The 20082-nt window shown below is 46.0% G+C and overlaps 3 protein-coding genes across 4 annotated transcripts in view; 2 read left to right on the forward strand and 1 right to left on the reverse strand.

Annotated features, from left to right (window-relative positions):
• LOC130119097 (transportin-2) overlaps positions 1 to 3339 on the forward strand; it is a 29732-nt gene extending 26393 nt beyond the window's left edge. Inside the window, exons 24-25 of the mRNA XM_056287500.1 lie at positions 2758 to 2906; positions 3154 to 3339. Coding sequence (XP_056143475.1) covers positions 2758 to 2865 — 108 coding nt within the window. The 3' untranslated portion in view covers positions 2866 to 2906; positions 3154 to 3339. The remainder of the gene's footprint in view (positions 1 to 2757; positions 2907 to 3153) is intronic.
• Positions 3340 to 8521: 5182 nt separating this feature from the next.
• fbxw9 (F-box and WD repeat domain containing 9) lies at positions 8522 to 14885 on the forward strand. Of its 2 annotated transcripts, none has more exons than XM_056288529.1 (9): positions 8522 to 8897; positions 9261 to 9316; positions 9917 to 10084; positions 11143 to 11290; positions 11745 to 13065; positions 13292 to 13440; positions 13585 to 13788; positions 14361 to 14426; positions 14585 to 14885. In XM_056288529.1, the coding sequence occupies exons 3-9, from the start codon at positions 9951 to 9953 to the stop codon at positions 14657 to 14659; spliced, it is 2097 nt and encodes a 698-aa protein (XP_056144504.1). In that variant the 5' UTR covers positions 8522 to 8897; positions 9261 to 9316; positions 9917 to 9950; the 3' UTR covers positions 14660 to 14885. The 2 variants fall into 2 exon arrangements, with proteins under 2 accessions (XP_056144504.1, XP_056144503.1); XM_056288528.1 differs by having other exon boundaries at positions 9943 to 10084.
• A 2092-nt stretch (positions 14886 to 16977) lies between these two features.
• On the reverse strand, positions 16978 to 18038 carry LOC130119654 (guanine nucleotide-binding protein G(I)/G(S)/G(O) subunit gamma-12-like). The gene is made up of 3 exons (XM_056288231.1): positions 17946 to 18038; positions 17328 to 17651; positions 16978 to 17219 (listed from the first exon to the last, which is right to left on the reverse strand). The coding sequence occupies exons 1-2, from the start codon at positions 18036 to 18038 to the stop codon at positions 17526 to 17528; spliced, it is 219 nt and encodes a 72-aa protein (XP_056144206.1). The 3' UTR covers positions 16978 to 17219; positions 17328 to 17525.
• Between the last annotated feature and the right edge of the window lie 2044 nt (positions 18039 to 20082).

Genomic DNA, 20082 nt, shown 5'->3' on the forward strand with positions numbered 1-20082 from the left:
CAGCTACTAAATATTCAGCCATGACTTTGGAAATAAATTGACAGCTCTGATAAGATTCGGCGGGACTAGTTCTTTTGTAAACATCCAAAACCACACGTGATGGACGCGTATTTCGACATCCCCATTCTGCCACGTCACAAGAAGTCCCTGCGTTTCGCGCTGGGAGGACAGATCTATCAATACACCCATCTCCGTTTGGTTACTCCCTGGCTCCGCTCACGTTCTCCAAATGTGTGGAAAAGGCACTGGAACTGCTCGCGGCGAAAGGGGTGAGAATCTTGACTAATATTGACGACTGGCTGATACATACAGCCCTGGTCATCCATCACGTCATGCAGCTGGGCTTCACTATAATCCCCATCAAGAGTGCCCTTCAGCTGAGCCAGCAGAGGCCCTACCTCAGTCTGCTTCTGGACTCCCACGCTGTGATGGTGCATCTGTCAGAGGAGCGTGTGGTGGTTCTGTTGTGGCTGACTCGATGCGTTTTACCATTGGTCTCGGTGCCGGGAGGGAGTGCCATGTCCCTCTTTGGAATGATGTCCGCAGCTCCCCCAGTGGTGCATCTAGGGCTGCTATGAGAAATCTGCAATGTTGGGTCGTGTGACTGAACCCAATCGGAGACAAACAGCACGAGCCCCATGTCCCTGCACTGGTGTGGAGAGATGTGAGATTTTTGGGACCCTCCTGGCCGTCTCCGCGAGGGAGTTCGGCTGGGGTGCGTCCCCCACTGTATTCAGGTCTTCACAGATGCTTCCCTGGCTGGCTGGGGAGGGCCCTCCATCAAACCAGTGTGGGGGGGAAATTTGGTCTGGTGCTCCTCACCACATAAACCTTCTGGAGTCCCGGTCCTGCACGGTATGACGGTCTCCAGGCTGATATGGGCAGATAAACATCTCCGCTCCTTGAAAGCCCGCCATGTCCTGGGGTCTCTCAGTGCGGGGGAAGACAAGATGTCTGGAGGGGGCCTGCTCCAGGAGGAATTGAGCCTCTCCCCGGACATAGCCGACCAGATGTAGTGAGCTAACGCACCTACCCCCAACAGGTGTAGACGTGTTAGCTCACCAAGTCCAGCCTCCCGGACTGACGTACTCGGAGAAACTGGGCACCCCTTGGCGCTTGACCCCTTGGTCAAGCCACACGCTTCCTGATGGGGGTCTGTAGGCTGAGGTTCCCTACTCGATGCCTTGTTCCTCAATGGGACCTGCAAACGGTTCTAACTGGTTGGCTGGCCCGCCGTTTGAACTACTTGGCCAGGTGAGCTTGGAGTTGTTATCTATCAAGATGGCTACTCTCTTGGCTGTTCTTTTACTTCAGCCAAGAGGGCAGGGGATCTGTGAGCCTTGTCGGTGCATCCCTCCTGCATGTCTGTCAGTGACGACAACGGATCGGTGGAATTACGCCTCAAACCGTCCTTCTGGTCGAGGGTCGTCACGTCATTCAGGTTGAGGGTCATTCGTCTGAGAGCGTTCTTTCCTCCTACTAAGAAATTTGACTGAGTATTTATCTGCCATGGTTGTTGGGCTCAGGGAGCTACTCTGTTGGTGCAACAGCCTGCCCACTAGATTTGTGACGCAATCCGCAAGAGTTACGATGCTATAGGCAGCCCCGCCTCTGTGGGCCTGAGGGTGCTGTACAAGAGGCATTGCATCCTCTACAGCACTTTTCAGGGGAGTGTCAGTGGAAGACATCTGCTTGGCGGCTTCTTGGTCCTCTAACCTTCGTGCAGTTATATCTCAGAGGTATGACTGCTGACTCGGTACTCCATGCAGTGTTCGATGCAAGGTCAAGGGGGTTCTTGTCTTCAGTCGGCTATGTCGAGCCCTCGGTGGGTTGTTGCAGTATGATACGAGACCCTCAGAGGGAGCAGTACTCGACTGTTGGACTGCTGCTGTGTGGGGGGCTATTGGTGTCTGACTAGTGTCAGTTGGGCCCAGCTGGAAGTACATTCCAGGGACAGCTCTACTCGATACTGGACCAATTCCAAAAGTTTTTGTCCCGATTAGTCATTTAGACTCCAAATGATGGGACAATAGGGACTAGATTTAAAAATACTGGAATTACCCTTTAACTATCTCGGTCTGACAGTCAGGATTGTAAAGTGGAAGGCTACTCTGATCGACCTCTGTATTGAGAAACTTGACCACATTGCTAAATCTCATAACTGGACTTTTACACAGTCCAGTGGGGCAGGCATTTAAACCCTTAAACCATGATGTATGTCCTTTTCAAAAATGGGGCGCTCACAGTCCAGTCACATCTTGATTTGTTTGGTTTATTCGGAATGTTTTGAATAGGGACAAAATCGGATTTGAAGTGGAATTGCTTGTTGCAGTTGACACAGTGCATCCCAACCAGCTTTCAACTTCCTCACCTGTGAGAACAGGAAGTCCGTTCACCTGGCAGTCCAGTAGTGTTAGCAACAACTTTAATTTTATAGTTAACATGAGCAAATGACGCAAGGAAAATATATTTGAAGATGTTATGTGTTTTAACTTCATAGAAAGTATGGTATTCTTTTAGAGGAACATAGTAAGTTATGTGTGACTGTATTACGCGTGTCCCTATTTTTAAAAAGGTGATGTGCCACACTTTATGAATGCTTAACATCTGCTTCGTAGGACTGCACTTAACCCCAGTGAGAAGATTCAGCAACGTTTTTGTCAGTATAATTTTAAATATAGCCCTACAACACTTGAATGAGGTTTAGGTTGTGTTCTGAAACACATCTGTGTACTTGTCTTTGCATGCTGTCGTCAGATCCTTCATGGCTTCAAGGACCAGGTGGGTGAGGACAACTGGCAACAGTTCTCGGAACAGTTCCCTCCTCTGCTGAAGGAGCGCCTGTCGGCCTGCTACGGTGTCTAGCCCAACCTCTCCCTGGTCCATATGGGACACTGGCCTGTTAGGTAGGACAGACAAAGCCTGCCAGATCACTCAAATGTCCCAACCTTTGCCACCTCTCTGGATATGATGACACACCCAGCTCATTGATAAATAATGATACCTTTTGTTCCCAAATGATTTTCTGATCCAGATAATGTTCCTCTGTTGTAGCGCCCACTACTGGGACCTGTATTCTCTTGACACATTTCAGCAGCTTTGCTTTTCCCCACAGTTCAATGCATGGCCTTTTCTGCTTCTTGTCTTTCTCAGGTTCGTCTAAGGGGAGGGTTGCTGGGGAACTCATCCATCTGTGTAATTGCACTGCCCTGACCGCGGGGAGAGAAAAGGAGAGGGAGACACATGATCGGCCTTGATCCTCCACTCTGCGGACGGCCCCCTTTTCCCCCAGTGCCCTGTGTCTCTTTTAGGGTGGGAGGAGGGTGGTGGGTGTGGGAGGGTAATCTGGGGATATACACATACCTCTTGGATAAATGCCTAGTTAAATCCGACACACTCAATAAATCAAAAACAAAAGAAAAAAGAAAAATAGACCAGACATTCGCCAACAACATCGCAAGTATCCTAGAAAGGGGAGGGTGGGGAAGTGTAGGCAGAAGGGGCTGGCTTTAACCACCAACTTTTCTATATCTGATAGTTCTGTTGTGCTAGATGAAGGCTGGGAGGGGGGTGGCAGATACGTACATATATAAAAGAATTATTTGAACCAGCACAGGGCGCCACAGTTTAAAATATCACAATGCACATATTAAGTAGACTGGCACACACACACAAACGTGGGTAAAGACGGCGGCAAGCTGCCCTGGCTGAGAGGTCCTTTAACGCTGGCAATCGCTTTCATGTACTATAGGCATTACCCATAACAGACTGTGGAGGGACAGATGTAGCGCAAATATCACAGCCACCTCCAGGGCAACCAGAGGGTAAACAAAAAAAGCATGAGATGCTTTTCTACGTAATAATGCGGGAGATGTACAATAGTCATTTGCACCTTTGACGCAAACTACATAAATCACATAAACCATTCACAGAGTACATATACATGTTTTTCCTCTTGATTTACAGTGTACGTTCAACTGAATGTTTCCCTGCTCTTCCTTTGGTTGCAGAATTTGTCTTCTCCCCCCCTCGAATCATGTTTCATTTACCCTCCCGTTTGAGGGGAAATGAAAAAACACATTAGGTCTGTTGTTTCTCAAGGGTTCTAACACCGTGGCGCGTGTTGTTCCTTCCTACCAGGAATCGCAGCCTTGCAATCCTAAGTCTGAAAACTGAGTTTTACTTGCCGAGACGAGAGAGCTGAAGAACGAGTGAGTTATGAAACCGTGTGTGACAGTCTCTTGTTAACTGACAGACATCGGAGCCAACATTAATCACACTTTTAAGTTGAGTCATCGCTTTCGGCTGCGGCAACGGGAGGAGGCTGCTGTGGCGAGGAGACGCTTGGTTATGTTTGCCCTTTTCTCCATATCCGGTGTGTAGTCGACTCCCGCTCGTCACCATAGTTAATCGTGGGGTTGTGTCTTGTCGCCGTGCTCCCATTATAAGCAGATTAAAACAGGGTCCATCGTATTTGATAGACTGGAGAATCACCCGCTGCAACGAAAGGGCAAATACTTTTGGCAAGACAAGAGTCCATCTGCTGCTACTGCATCTTTATTTTTAGTGTATTTACAAAATTGACTTTAAGAGAGTGGTAAAGCATCAGTTAGCGCATCAAGTTAAATAAGTTGTCTCTTGTGGATATACATGCACTTTTTCCTTTTTTTTTGTAAGAAAATTTAGAATCTCACTCGTGAGGACACTCAGTAATAATAATATACCGATCTTAAGGTATAGTATTCTTGATAAGTGATTTTAGGACTGTTAATGGCTTGCTAAAGTAAGCGAACAGCATAATGATATTGTTAAGCAATGGTAAGACGAATAGGTAAGAGTTGAGGCCTCTGTGTATAGGGTAAGCTTTAAGGTAGCTCCTCCTAAAATGGATTGATAAGGTTTCAAGGGGAGGGGGGACACCCTAATTACAGTATTTTGGATCCATATCCCGGTGTTCCTGCCAGTCCATATGTGTTTAGAGACGTACTTGCTTTTCCATAAAAGCTTTTTTTTTTTTTTGTAAAATGACAGCATCGTGAGATGTGGAGATAGACGGCTGTTGTTTTTGGCCTCTTCTTAACGGTCATGATCAATATTGCATGCTTTTCAGTGATCTATCTTTCCTTTTTCATTTTTTTTTTTTTTTCCCTTTTAAGATCATCTTAAAACGGGTCCCACCACCCGAGGGATCTGCGTTTGAAGAGCTTTTTCGATGGCAGCCTAACTCGCTGTTGGACTAATGAATCGCATTTTCCAGATTTAAGATCAAATAAGCGAGTTGTTGCCATTTGCCATATATACACCCGTTGATACTGTGTAGGATATACCTGGGAATACACTGACTTGATCCGAATTGTCCTCCCCTGACATTGGTTAGCGCATGTATGGGAGTGGTTGTATCCCGCTGTATCTTTTTGTCATTGTCCATAGTGGACTATTCTGTTAAAAGTGAAATTGATTTGTATGGATGTTTACTTGTCTGTTTTACTGTAATAGTGTGTATGAGAGAGTGCCGCTTAGACTTAATTTTTGCACCGGCCCTGGCCCCCAAGGTATCTGGGTATTTTTCGCCCACGTCATGCCTGAATTATGAGGCCACCTGGGATATCTACATTTGCATTGCAGTTAGTATCTCAATTTGATTGTGTGTTCGACTTCAGGTCATCCGGAGGTTCTCCAGACCTTCCAGTAATCGAAAATACCAAGATATATGTGATTGTCCAGAAAAATGCATTTTCAAAGCATTTTCTCGGGCCTCTGCTTACATCTATGGATATGTAGTTTCTGGATAAGCCATAGATTTTAATATATATATTACTTGGAATTTTTTTAGCACAAAGCTATCGATGTATGAGAAGTTATTGCAAAAGTATTTTGGATCTTTAAACGCTTTTGTAAGTCGCTCCACCCCCAAACGGTGACTGTTCCCCGGGGTTAACTGACGGGCAAATGTCGAGGGATGGGTGGCCACTCTCAGGTCATGAGTAGGACAGATGTGCACAAAATAATTTACTATCAAATCATCCATTGCACAGATGCTTCAGGGTGGACCCCGGTCCTGTGCCGGAAATAACGGGCGATAAGTCGAGGCTCCACCACCCCTCGCGACGTAGCCGTACGCCAACTTCAACACACAAACGCGCTCTCTTCCTAAAACGTAAGGTTTTCCACAAGTCGAGGGTTTTTTTATTTAATTTCTTATTTTGAAACTCGTTATGAGATTTTTTTTTTATTTATGTTTTTTGGTTTGATTTTTTTTTTATTTTGTGTCCAAGTGCACAAATGTTTTAGACTTTAAAAGTTTCTTTTCCTGCAATTTTCTTTGTTTAAAGAGTTTTTTGTTTTCGTTGTTTTATAGCGGACCATTAAAAAAAAATTTTTTTCCTTTCTTTTTTTTGTTTGTTTTTTTCTTCTTCTTCATTTAATGTCAGAGTGGCAGGACTGAGAGTGAGAGACAGCTTGGTGCATACCGTAGGGAAGAAGGGAAAGAATGTGAAGATCTCATTCATAATTTGTTTAAATCTGAAATCAGTCTGGCGAATGAATTGGATGTAGTACTGGTATTTTATTTCTCAACTGTGGTGCAGATGGGACGTTAATTATTTTATCCCTTTCTATTTTACTTTTGTGAATGGGGGAAAATAAAAGGTTTTCTATCAAGCTGGAAATCAACTGAGGTGTGGTGATTTTTGTGTTTTGTTTTTTTCCACGGGAGGTGTGTCTGTGTTGTATGCGGACCAGTTACCATCATCTCTGAAGTAATATCTCTTATGAGGGGTCATACAGAGCCTGTATGACCCCTCAGGTCGGTTGCGTTGGGAGAATAGCTGCACCAAAATAGATTTCAATAGAGTTGGACTTGCATCCTAATGATGCAGGCTTTCTCAACTGACATGTAGGCTGTTTTGGTGGATGTTAAATATTCAGTGGGGATGCAGTACTTGTTTCCAACAAGTTGTAAAAGCCTTTCTATGGCAACCTATTTAAATTTAACCTAATGTGTGCGTTTGTATACACATATATAGGGTAGCTTTATGGACAGCCGATGATTGCTTATGACATGAACCAGAATTGCTCATACCCATGCAACCAGCAAGGCATTTCTAAACAGTGGTCAGTTCGCAGCATTCGGGGGGGGGGGGCACATCCACCTGGGTGTTGTGTGCCTGGTACAAAAAGAACCACAAGGTGCTGCTCAACACTGTTGTTCCACGTTCCCTGCAAAGCAGCGTAACATCTACAGTAAACTATCAGAGCTTAACTCCTGATTGTGCTGGAAGCCAAATGGGTAAGATCTTAATTAACCCTGGCATATATATCTCAGGAGCTGATACAGAGCAACAATACTGGCTAATTCTAATGTCTGAGAGCAGGTCTCCAATCAACGTTGGTTAAGTAATGATTACTAAAAAAAACCAAACCAAGGTTGTGCAGACTACAGTCTTCATATTGCTGATTATTAGATTTGGTTTTGAGCCTTGATTGTGGTTCCCCAGGTACTGGCCTCAGGGAAATGTTTTCATGGCGCAATCATATGTTAAACAAGTTTGATGACAGCGCGGGCTCACCGTTGGGAGGACACTGGCACGTGCCCTGTTTAATTAGCTACAAGTGAAACCGAATGGCACCGCTTGTGTCTGCTAATCTGTAGCGGCCTGGCAGGCCGCCAGGGAGAGGGCCGCCCCACGGTGGCTCAATAGAGGGGTAGTGAAAAGCGATGACATCTGTCTGTCTCTGTCTGTCTGCCTATCTGTCTCTCTGTCTCTCTCTGTCTGTCTGCCTATCTGTCTCGCTGTCTGTCTGCCTGTCTGTCTCTCTAGACTTGGGTGGAATAATATAAATCGAGTTTAGATGTAATTACACCTGGGTGCGTCTCTCCTATCCCAATACAGCCCCGATGGCCTTTTGATGTGCCGTCTTTTCACGACACAGTCGGGCTGGCAAGGAGCTCAAATCTCCCCATCTAATCCGTCTTGGCTTAATCCCAGCTGAAATAAGTGCACACAGTGTTAGTGTGTGGGGCTCCGGTGTGACTCGGACCCTTCAGTGCCATGCCCTGCCCCAGCAGGAAAATGGAGAAGACAGCACTCCTAACATTGGTATCCCACGATAAACATCCGTCCATCATCCCAACCGCTTATCCCGGCCTCCGGGTGGCGGGGATGCTAGAGCCTATCCCGGCAGGCAGGCAGAGGGGGGGGGGGGGACACCCTGGACAAAATCACTGTTTCAGTTCTCAGCCTGTTGCCGCCGCATTGTCCACCTCCCCGGCTCGGTGCCTGCTGCACGCCTGTCTGTCCTGGAGGAGACACCCCTCTCCCTGAGGGTCCCCTCCCACCCCCCATGCCCCCCCCCCTCCACCATGGCTCCTCAGTCGGAAGGATGGAGGGTGATGTCCGTCGTCGTCCGTTGTACCCAGGCGAGCGGAGCGGCTGTGACTGCGCATTAGAACCACAGACATGAACACGAGGTGACCTAAATGTCACGGGCGTGGTGACGGGAGACGTGCGTCCGATTTCCGCATCGTGACGTGTTTCCGGGTGAACCGGGGCAGACGGGTGGGACGTAACGCTGTGAACTTTGAAAAGTGGGGCGTGTTAGCGCTTAGCTGGTGAATCTTGGCTTTGCGCCACTAAAAGTTTACGGTTGATTGACGGGTGGACGTCGCCATATTGGGTGGAACTGCTTCAGGTTACGGAAGCACGCATCGTTTTAGAGCGCTCGGGACGCGCCCGTGACAATCTTGAGGCGACGCGTCAAACCGCCGACGTTGTGCACGTCACGTGACCACAGGCTGCCGGGCCGTCGCGTGCATCCTTTGTTGTTTTTATTGCGTCGGATGCGTCCAATCAGCCTTAAGCGCGGTCTGATGACGACATTTCTCAACGCCGGAAGCGGTAATTTGAATTTTTTTTGTTTTTGTAGTTTCTCCGATCTCATCTGTCGAAGATTTGTCAGTTGGCATGTTTTTAACCACTTATTGTGCTTACGTTTTGTGAAAATTACAAACAAAGACAATGGGGTGAGATCTCGGCAATAACGACAATGTTAATAACGCCGATAACATTGTGAGTTCAGTGACATTAGTGATGTGTCCGTTATCAGTGGTTGGTTAGTAAACGCACCCTCCCGAACCGAACCATGCCGGGCCGGAACCTCCGATATCGAGACTCGTTTAAAAGTATTTAAGCCATATGGCCGTTTATTGTTGATAATAAAAGTACATTCTTGTTAACTGTCATCTACATATGATGACCAAGATCGATATCAGGTGAACTGTCACAGAAGACCCGACCTGAATAAAACGGAAGTTGTGGTGAGTAAATGATTATAAGTAACACCATAATTGCATATGACTCCATTTCGAAAGGAAGCTATTTGCTGTCTATCAGGGATGGGCAACATGGTCCAGAAAGGGTGGGTGCAGGTCTTTGTTCCAACCAAGCAGTTACACACCTGATTCTGTTAGTCAACCAATAGACTTTGCTAAGGACCTTTGTAATTTGAAACTTGTAATTGATGATATTGGGCTATACAAATAAAATTGACTTGACTTGACCATGATTTGTAGACTCAGGCGTATAACTGCTTGGTTGGAACAAGACTATTGGTTGACTAATAGACTCAGGTGTGTAACTGCTTGGTTGGAACAAAGACCTGCACCCACACCGGCCCTTTCTGGGTCATGTTGCCCATCCCTGGTAGTCTTTTGTTTGACATGGTCTTAATGGCTGTTTCATTGCATTTTTTTTTTATTATAATATTCATGCCCAATTTCCCCTCGGGGATGAATAAAGTATTCTGATTCTTATTCTGGTTAAAATTCTTTGTGTAGCATAACAGATCTATCAAATCGTAGTAATACGTGTGTGTGGGTGAGTGCCTCCCTAAAATCAGTCAACTAGCTAACCGGTAGGGTTGGCTGTCTTGTGCTGAGAGAAGAAAACGTGATGTCTGAGGCCTGGCTGAACATGGAGGAAGAGGAGGCAGGAATAGACAGACAAAGGGCAGAGGACCAGGACGGACCACTTCTTGATCCTGTGAGACCTCCTACCAGCGAAACGCCCAGACATGACCTGCTAGGGTAAAGCTTTCCATTAGTGCTGGGCAATAAGGAAAATGTTATTACCACAATATTCATAAGGAATTTTATGTGTTATCGATATACTGATGGGTGACAAAGGAAAAACCTGAATGCTTGACCCCTACAATGAGGTGGCCTGGGGGCTCTTTTATGCTGTGGGGGGCATTTTCCTGGTATGGTTTGGGTCCACTTGTAGAGGAAAGGGTGACTGAAAATCAAAACAAAGTTAGATTCTGAGTTATTATACCCTTTTCCTGTTATGAGACCTTTCTGTCCCGACAGGAATGTCTATTCTGGGATGACAATGCGCCCATCCACAGGGCATGAGGGGTCACTGAATGGTTTGACGAGTATGAAAATGATGTAAATCATATGCTATGGCCTTCGCAGTCACCATATCTCAACCCAATTGAACACCTATGGGAGATTTTGGACTGACGTGTTAGACAGCGCTCTCCAACACCATCATCAAAACACCAAATGAGGGAATATCTTGGAGGAATGGTGCTCCATCCCTCCAGTAGAGTTCAGAGACTTGTTGAATCTATGACAAGAAGCATTAGAGCTGTTCTGGAGGCTCATGGTGGCCCAACACCTTTCTAAGACACTTTATATCAGTTTTTCCTTTAATTTGTCACCCGTCTGTATATCATGATAAATACGCTTGCATATTCAATTACCATGTTTTGGACTCCAGCGGAAGTTCATCCTATTGTGCTGTTTGGTATTGTATAATATCAAGCCAAAACTAGTTTTCAAACGACACTCCCTCAAATATTTCAGACCTTCTTTTTTAAGAAGTTATAAGTAATAGATTATTATTGTTATTATTGATTTAGACAAAAATTTGTGTGTCACAATATGTCCATATTCAGATGTAATCCCGATACAGTACTGTTGAAAGATAAACGTTAATATTGAATTATCTCATGGCCCTTCTTTCCGTAACTTCATGTTGTCACCCTAACTTAACAGAATACTCACAACAAGTGACAGTGTCTGTTTGTTTTTCTGGACAGCGTTTCATTTTTCTTCCCTCATCCCCATATTTCTCCCAGTCCTCTAGCAGGTCCCTGTCCTTCCTCAACAGAATCTAGCCCCTCTCCTTCAGTTGAGAGCAGTGGTTTGCTGTCATTGCCCTGGGAGATGATGGCCCTCATTGCCTCACATCTCCCTGCCCAGTGTGTCATCACTGTGCTACCAAAGGTTAGTTTGTGTCAGTAGTCAGTGTGTGTGAGGAAAAGTTGAGTAGAGGACATTATCACAGCAAATGAGAAGTTCAGGCGTTTTCTTTTTTCATGTTTTTTCATTCTTGCTCTCCATCTTTTCTGATATTATTTTCAGCCTTTTCACTATCTCATATCTGTACAATGTAATAAAGCATGTACAGTTTGACTTTATGTTCCATAATCCCAACACTGACTGGCTAAAATAATGATCTTCTAGGTTTTCCTTGTATGCCAGTATGATACATTGGCTATGCTTCAGCTGTTTGGTTTATGCCAGCAGGCTTTTATCTGAGAGTAGTTTCGTTTGACCTATAAGATGTGATGAAACAGCTATGGCTAAAAAAAACATGACTGAGGATGTATTTAATTGGCCTTTTCTTGTACTTCAGTGGAATAACGATGTAACTTAAGATTCACTGCTTTCTGTTAAGGTGTGCCATGCATTGGGTTATGTGGGTAAGGACAGCACAGCCTGGCAGCTCCGAGCACGCAGGCTAACAGGCTCCCAAGCTGGCTTCCCTGTGGGTCCAAGGGAGGATTTTGACTGGCCCACTGCCTGCCTGGAAATGGAGCACCTGATAAACTGCTGGGCAAGTCAGGCAGACTGGGTGGCCAGACAGACCCAAGAGAATAATGGGGAGATGGGGAGAGAAGCACAGCAGCCAAGGGCAGATGAAGAACCAGAAGCCGAAGGACAAGAAGATGCTGGTGTGGACGTTGAAGACGGGGTGGGAGTTGCAGCACAGGAGGTAGCCTTTGGTGTTCCTGAAATGATGGAAGTTCCATTGGATGGCGAGGACAGAGAGCTGCAGCCAGACCGAGAAAGCAACCCAGAGGGAGGAATGAGGGAGGACTTCGAAGAGAGGCCAGAAGAGGAAGCTGCAGCAGTAATGGAGGAAGGCAGAGGTGAGAGAGAAGTGCTTGATGACAGCGAGGGGAGAGAAAGAGTGGTTGATGAAGTGGACAACCATGAGTTCCTGCCAGACCCCAGGTGTCAGGCGTTGGACGTTGAAGATGAGGTTGGAATTGCAGCACAGGAGGTAGCCTTTGGTGTTCCTGAAATGAGGGAGGTTCCATTGGACGGAGAGGACAGAGAGCTGCAGCCAGACCGAGAAAGGTACCCAGAGGGAGGAATGAGGGAGGACTTCGAAGAGAGGCCAGAAGAGGAAGCTGCAGCAGTAATGGAGGAAGGCAGAGGTGAGAGAGAAGTGCTTGATGACAACGAGGGGAGAGAAAGAGTGGTTGATGAAGTGGACAACCATGAGGACCTGCCAGACCCCAGGTATCAGGCTGATAGAGAGGTGGAGATGGGGGTGCAGCAAGATCAGCCTCAAAGAACCCCAAGTCCACCACCATCCTTAGAACGCATCACCCTTTCCTATGGCCACAGTGCCCAGGTGGATTCAGTCCTGCTGATCGGGGACAAGGGGGCAGTGTGTGCTTCAGGCTCTAGGGACAGGAATGTTATCTTGTGGGATTTGCAAGAGGGCTCCAGTGGCAGGATGTTGTGTACGCTGGGGGGGAAGGGCCTCTATAGCACCCATCGAGGCTGGGTGTGGTGCCTAGCATCAAAGGGTCCCCTATTGGCTTCAGGAAGCTTCGACAGCACAGTGAAGCTGTGGGACCTGGAGGCGGGTGGGGCAGAGAGGAGCTTAATCAGGGCTCAGGCTGCTGTTCTGTGTCTATCCTGTCAGACGGATGTGCTGCTTGCTGGCACAATTGACAAGAGGGTCAGCATCTATGACACCAGAGGTGAGGGGTAACTTTGTCTTCTGTTTTGACCTTTTTACTTAAAATACTTTGCTGTAAAGGTGTTGAAAATGTGCTACATGAGTCAACGTCATCTGACTGATTGATAAATGAAGAGGTGAGACTTTTCTAACCATGAATATACAACGCTGCATTTTTTAGAATTACTTAGATATCAGCTGTTATCTAAGAAAGAAAATGTTTACAATTTCATAAATGTGTGTCGCAGTGCCTGAGCCGCTGGTGAAGAGCCTTCCTCTCCATAAGAATGCTGTGATGTGCCTGGCTGCAGACGAACGGTACATCATCTCTGGGAGCAAAGACCACACTGTGGCCATTTATGACCGCAGGGCAGGGAAACCCCTCAAGAGACTCAGGGTAACCATGCATACACACACTCGTACTCATCGTTACTACTGTCATAATATCATTAGAGCAGTTGCTTTGTCTCATTGTATACATATTTGTGCACATGTGCTTGTATACACCATGATAGAGTTTAGCCCTTCCCCCTGTTCCCAGCTCAGCACCTACTTCCTCTCCATGAGCTACAACGGCAATGAGGTGTGGGCAGGAGACAACAGGGGCATGCTCCATGCATTTTCCATGCAGGCAGGGTGTTTAAAGACCCTGTCCCAGTTTGATGTGGGACATACCTCTCTGGTCACAGGCATCCACAGGTCTTCTGGCAGCCTCTACACCTGCTCATCCGATCGTACCATCAAGGTAAGGCTTTGAAAATTCCATTGTGTCAAATGTCCATTGTGTTGTAAACTTAGCACAAAAAGTAAGGAAATGTGTGTTTGGTAGATTATGTCTTTGTTGTAACAGTGCTTCTTGGCAATAAGTCTTATATCAGGCACCTGATTGTCAGCACCTGGGGTACCAGAGGCTCAAAAGAGTCAATAGCAACAGCAAAATAAGCTGTTTGGCATTGGCAGAGAAGATTTGGCAAATTTTTCATGGGCGCAACCCACATACTCAGCTCTGCTGCTCATCCCACAAATGCAAGTTCCTTACACATGTGGCCCCATTTAAAAGGGAAATAAACAGGCTTTCCAACGGTATAAGATTTATTGCCAAGAAGCATTGTTAGAACAAAGAGATAATCTACCAAATACACATTTCCTTACTTTTTGTATTTATCTATACATCTCTGCTTTTTAATGTTGTGCAGTTTGTGATGTAAATTTTCCTCATAATCGTGATGTAATTGCTATAATTTTGTGTTCATTCATTCACAGATGCTCTCTGATGTCAGTCTTTGTTTTTGTTTTTTTTTGTTCATTTTTCTCCAGGTACATCTCCCTTGTGCTCCTCCAAGGACACTATGCACACTGCGTCACCAGGCTGGGGTCAATGGGGTTAGTGTTGCACATTGATTAGAACGCACAACTACAAGTTCAGATAGTTAGCATTCATATTGTTGACTTAGTTTTATAAGATTAATTCAACATGACAGACAACAACAAAAAACACCAACCACCACTCCAATTTAACTCATCATTTCTGTCTTTACCAGCTGAGTGTGGAGGCAGGAGTGCTAGCCATAGCATCAGGGACTATGTGCGTGGAGGTGTGGCGAGCCCGAAAATGAACAACCAAGACCTGCAAACGCCTCTGAATTAATGTGGGATGACGTTACAGAAACAGTTGAAGACTTTGTAATATTAAAGAAGTTTGAATCAGTTCAACTGGGATGGACTGGTGGTCTGTCCAGGGTGTCTCCCTGCCTGCCACCCAGTCTGGCTGCTGGGATAGGCTCCAGCATCCCCGCGACCTCCGTTGGGATAAGCGACTTGGATAATGGATGGATGGGTGCATCAGTTCATCTGGACACAACGTTTATGGACAGATACGTTTCATGCCTCAACTGAGTGGCCTCTTCAGTCTCAACTGACTGCAGGTATCCTCACCCTTATAAACAATACAGTACAATACAATACAGTAAAATACAACGACCGAAACCAACGACCAGTTTCATCTGCAAATATGGCGTGACCACTAACTAGATTTACAATAGTCATGTGTACTATTCACAGAGGATTGGGGAATAGTTGCAATCACAGCATTGTAAGATGGTGACAGATGTACTCTTAGCCCCCCCCCCCCGTTCAGAGATGGTCGTTCCCTCTTCACATAGATGGCCTCTTTGACTCCCCGTTCAAACCAGCGTTCCTCCCTATCAAGGATGTGCACATCCTCATCCTTTAAAGAGTGGCCACTGGCCTGTAGATGGTGTAGACTGTGGAGTCCTGGCCTGACGTGTTGTGAGTGATGAAATGTATCTGTCAGTACATGTTGTGTCCAGATGAACTGATTCAACCTTATTTGGTTTTCTGACCTGGATTATTGAGCATGCATCAGGACATTCAGTTAGGGACTTCCATCTCCATTGAGAGCTAAACTGGGGTTTACCTTCAAACCCGGAAAAATTCCACTCTGTGGTTGCTACTGCTTGTCCCGTAGAATATTAAAAGAAAAAGAAGGTTTGGCCAGCACGCAAAGCTTTCAATGACATTATGTTCAAAGTCTGTTTCACTGAAAAAAGACCGGAGGCAAGAAATACTCCAAGTCAAGTCAGTTTTATTTGTATAGCCCAATATCAAATTACAAATGTGCCTCAGTCGGCTTTACCGCAACACAACATCCTGTCCTTAGACCTTCTCATCGGATAAGGAACAACTCCCTAAAAACCCTTTAACAGAGAGGAAAAACAGGAGGAGACCAACAGAGGAGGATCTCTCTCTCCCAAGATGCACAACGTGACATGATGTTGTGTTTACACAACTTACACAATACAACACTGAAAGAGGATAGCACAGTTATGATGGAATTATAAAATATATGAAGAATATGATGAGGAGGAGGATGCCAAGCAGTGTCCAGACGCCACTGGAACAGCCCAGGACCCGAGCCACGTGACCGCCATCACCACGGAGACAAAAAAAACAAACAAACAAACAAATCCAGAAAGTCTTTCTGGAGGCTTGAAACCTGGATGTGGTTTGTTGTATTTATTCATGATATGAACAATAGTGCTCTCTGGATGAAGTCAACTGACTTGAGTCCGTCTCCAGTAAAGACCCTTCCAGGCAGTTGCTCCGTGATGTCGGGGCCGTCAGTGTCAAAGGTCAGCTTTTTGGTCACAGTGTGAGCTAACCCTTGTGTTTGTAAGTGGCCGCGGTGGTTGTGCTGGTTACCTCTGACACAGCCGAGCCTTGTTTCGACGTGTCGGGTTGTGTCTGTGAACCTACTCATTCGAAACGCAGCACTGACTCGCACGGTGTGTTCTTCACCGTCTCTGTACCTACACCGTCACACCTCCTCAGCGTGTCATTGTTGCGCTGTCCTTGCAGCATTTGTGTGTACGTGTGTGTGTGTGTGTGTGTGTGTCTCACACATTGTGTAGTCTCTGATTTAGAAAGATTCATGTATATATCAGTCTAAATAATATGATCCACAACTCACGTATGCATATTGTATATCACAAAGCATAATAAATGTGGACCTGTGTCAAGTGAAGCACTGTTGTCACCCTGACCAACATACATGTCTGTCACTGTGTAGGCCAGGAGGTCTGGTTTCTGAGCTAGCCGCCTCCTCTACGGAGGAGTGTAGATCGCTTTCCGGGGCTCACTTTAAAAATCCATGTGAATTGCCACAGTAAAGCTGCTAAAGCACTGCGCATGACTGAGAAATACGTTGACCAGGAGGAATTAAAGGAGAAAACGAGGCTTCACTGATAAAAGTTTTTAACTTTTAAAGCTACGTGAGTGAAGATTTGCATGTGACTTTTTTTTTTAATGCTTTCTTGCTGAGGACAGTGGCTCATCCGTGAACACGTGACTCTTGCCTGCTTTTGCATTTGTCCGGTTTAGTGGTTTCTGTTGAGCAGGACTCTCCCGGGGCAAATGACAGCTCAGCAGCAGCACTTGGGAGCGGGGCAGCTGCAGGGGCGAGAGTCCGGAGAGGCAGAGTTGTTCTGGCCAATGAGCAGCTAGGGGAGACCGAGCTTTAGGAAACCAACAGATGCTGCAACAGCACTGTCTTAAAGTCAGCTTCCGTCGTGCTTTCTGTTTGGCAGCTAGTAGTGGAGACCTCCTCAGTCTGGGTCAAACATCGCTGCAGTTAGCCGTCGGTACCACCAGGTGTCACTAAGTTCAACAAAAACGACAAGTGTCCGGCATTTTAGCTTTGACCGCTATGATTCTGCAGTACTTCATGGAGCTAATAGCGCATTTGTCAACAAACTGAGAACTTACGGACACGCCAGCACCAAGGAGTCGAAGAAGACCCGAAAGTTTCATCTTCTTTTCAGTTCGCATTCTGACCGACAGCCGCCGCTGTTGCGCTTTACTGTGACGTGCAACAGGTTTGCCAGCCGAGCGCTGGATAAACGCCTTGCTGTAGTGCCCGGCTGGGTGCGCAGGTCACGCGGGGTATTTCATGGAGCAGCCCTCTTAGAGCAGTGCGCAGGTCTTCCTGTCTTTGAATGGGTTGGCGGAGGCGACAACGCCCGTGACCAGAGGGTCAGTGCGCATGTGGTCCTGGCAGTACTGGACCAGCTCTGCTGCCACCAGGGAGACCTGCAGGGGACCCAGAACGGGGAGTGACAGTCTACTCTTGTCATGCAAACACCATTTAAAGGGTCGGGTTGCACTAGTAATCGTTGTCAGTTAAACGTTTAGCGAGGAAGTTGGTCCTGGTCCGGGTCCGGGTCTGGATCTGGAAACGCTTGTAACGACCAAGAAACGACACTTAGCAGTTACTTAGTAGCAGCACAAGCAGCTACGTTAGACGTACACGCGTGTATGCTGCCAAGCAATTCGCAGGGCACAGATGAGCCGAAGCAGACTGGACCCAAGGGTGGACGCACATACCTTGGTTCTCTCCATGCCGGCCTCCACCCGCAGCTGGTCCACCACTCGCCGGGCTTGCACCACGCTGTTGCTACTACACACCTTTCCGGACATCGCCCTGCTCCTGGGCACGGAAGCACAAAGGTTCCACAGAGGGTTTTCAAAGCGGTCCTAATATCTGCCCCCCCCCCTCATATTGACCCCTCACCCGACCCCGAAGACAGACAGAGAAATAGCTTGGATGTTTGCAGAAGCTCACCTCTAATGAAGTCTTGCACGACGTGTGCTTGATCGCTGTCCCAACTTTTTACAATCTGGGAGGTTACTAGAGGTCTTCTGGGGGACTTTTGGTCGGACGAACATGCGAGTGTCCTTTTTAGCTGTTGCCCCGTCTCCTCCCTCTTCGTGGCCATTCTCTTTAGGGGGTATTTCAAAGGGCCGTGTGATGTGTTAAGAGCAGAGAGGTCACGCCACACACATCTGGAAAGGTCACGGAGAGATCACACAGCCCCTCGCGGCCTCCCCCGATGATGAAAGATCGGAGACATCGCAGGACTGCGTCTGTTGTCCCGCTACAGCCTATACCCCACCTACACACCTGTTCGTGCGAGCGGCGGCGTTTCCCAAACCCTCGTATGCCGATCAAAAACTAGTGCAGCCAATTCAAATGGGTTTAAAGTGTGTGTGTGCTTGTAAGGCGGTTGGGAGCAAATTCACATTCAATGTTGGTGCAAGTCAGCAGCGACTGCACGGTGGGAGGGAGGCCAGGGCCTGCAGGCAGGCAGGCAGGCAGGCGGGTGGATGCTGCAGCATCAGAGAGTGCAAGCTGAGGAAGGATGTGTGCTGAACTGCCTGTTGCTTCACATGGAACAATAAAGACGTCCTGTTCAAAAACCAAACGCTTATTATCATTTCCTCACGTACAGTTAAATAACGGTACTCTAACAGTGAAATATTCAACTATCGAATGAACAGATTAGGCTACTTTCTTTATTCCAGATCCCCATTAGTCACTGCCTCAGCAGCGACTGTTCTTCCTGGGGTCTAACAGCACAACAGTTAATTCAAAAGTCAGAAGCAAAAACAGAACATACATCAATATCACAGCAACAACCAGACACGTCACACAAAACTAAACTCATCAACCAGCTCTGAGCACTACACGAAATCCTCTATACCCATCACACCCAATTAGACAAAACAAAAAAACAACTACTGGATAATCTCTTTCTGCATTACATATTTTCTCAGCCTCTTCTTGAATCCAACTACTACAATCCAGCTACTTACAATCCTACTTACAGTTACTTATAATCCTATTTACAGCTACTTACAATCCTACTTACAGTTACTTACAATCCTTCTTCCAGCTACTTACAATCCTACTTACAGCTACTTATAATCCTACTTACAGTTACTTACAATCCTACTTACAGCTACTTACAATCCTACTTACAGTTACAATCCTACTTACAGCTACTTACAATCCTACTTACAGTTACTTACAATCCTATTTACAGCTACTTACAATCCTACTTACAGTTACTTACAATCCTACTTACAGTTACTTACAATCCTACTTACAGTTACAATCCTACTTACAGTTACTTACAATCCTACTTACAGCTACTTACAATCCTACTTACAGTTACTTATAATCCTACTTACAGTTACTTACAATCCTTCTTCCAGCTACTTACAATCCTACTTACAGCTACTTACAATCCTACTTACAGCTACTTACAATCCTACTTACAGCTACTTATAATCCTGCTTAGTTACTTACAATCCTACTTAGTTACAATCCTACTTGCAGTTACTTATAATCCTACTTACAGTTGCTTACAATCCTACTTACAGCTACTTACAATCCTACTTACAGTTACTTATAATCCTACTTACAGCTACTTACAATCTTACAGTTAGTTATAATCCTACTTACAGTTGCTTACAATCCTACTTACAGTTACTTATAATCCTACTTACAGCTACTTACAATCCTACTTACAGTTACTTATAATCCTACTTACAGTTACAATCCTACTTACAGTTACTTATAATCCTACTTAGTTACAATCCTACTTACAGTTACAGCTACTTGCAATCCTACTTACAGCTATTTACAACCCTATGTATGGTTTGTAGAGGAATTTGAAAT

Source organism: Lampris incognitus, chromosome 10 (genome assembly GCF_029633865.1).
Source record: "Lampris incognitus isolate fLamInc1 chromosome 10, fLamInc1.hap2, whole genome shotgun sequence".
NCBI classification, from domain to species: Eukaryota; Metazoa; Chordata; class Actinopteri; order Lampriformes; family Lampridae; genus Lampris; species Lampris incognitus.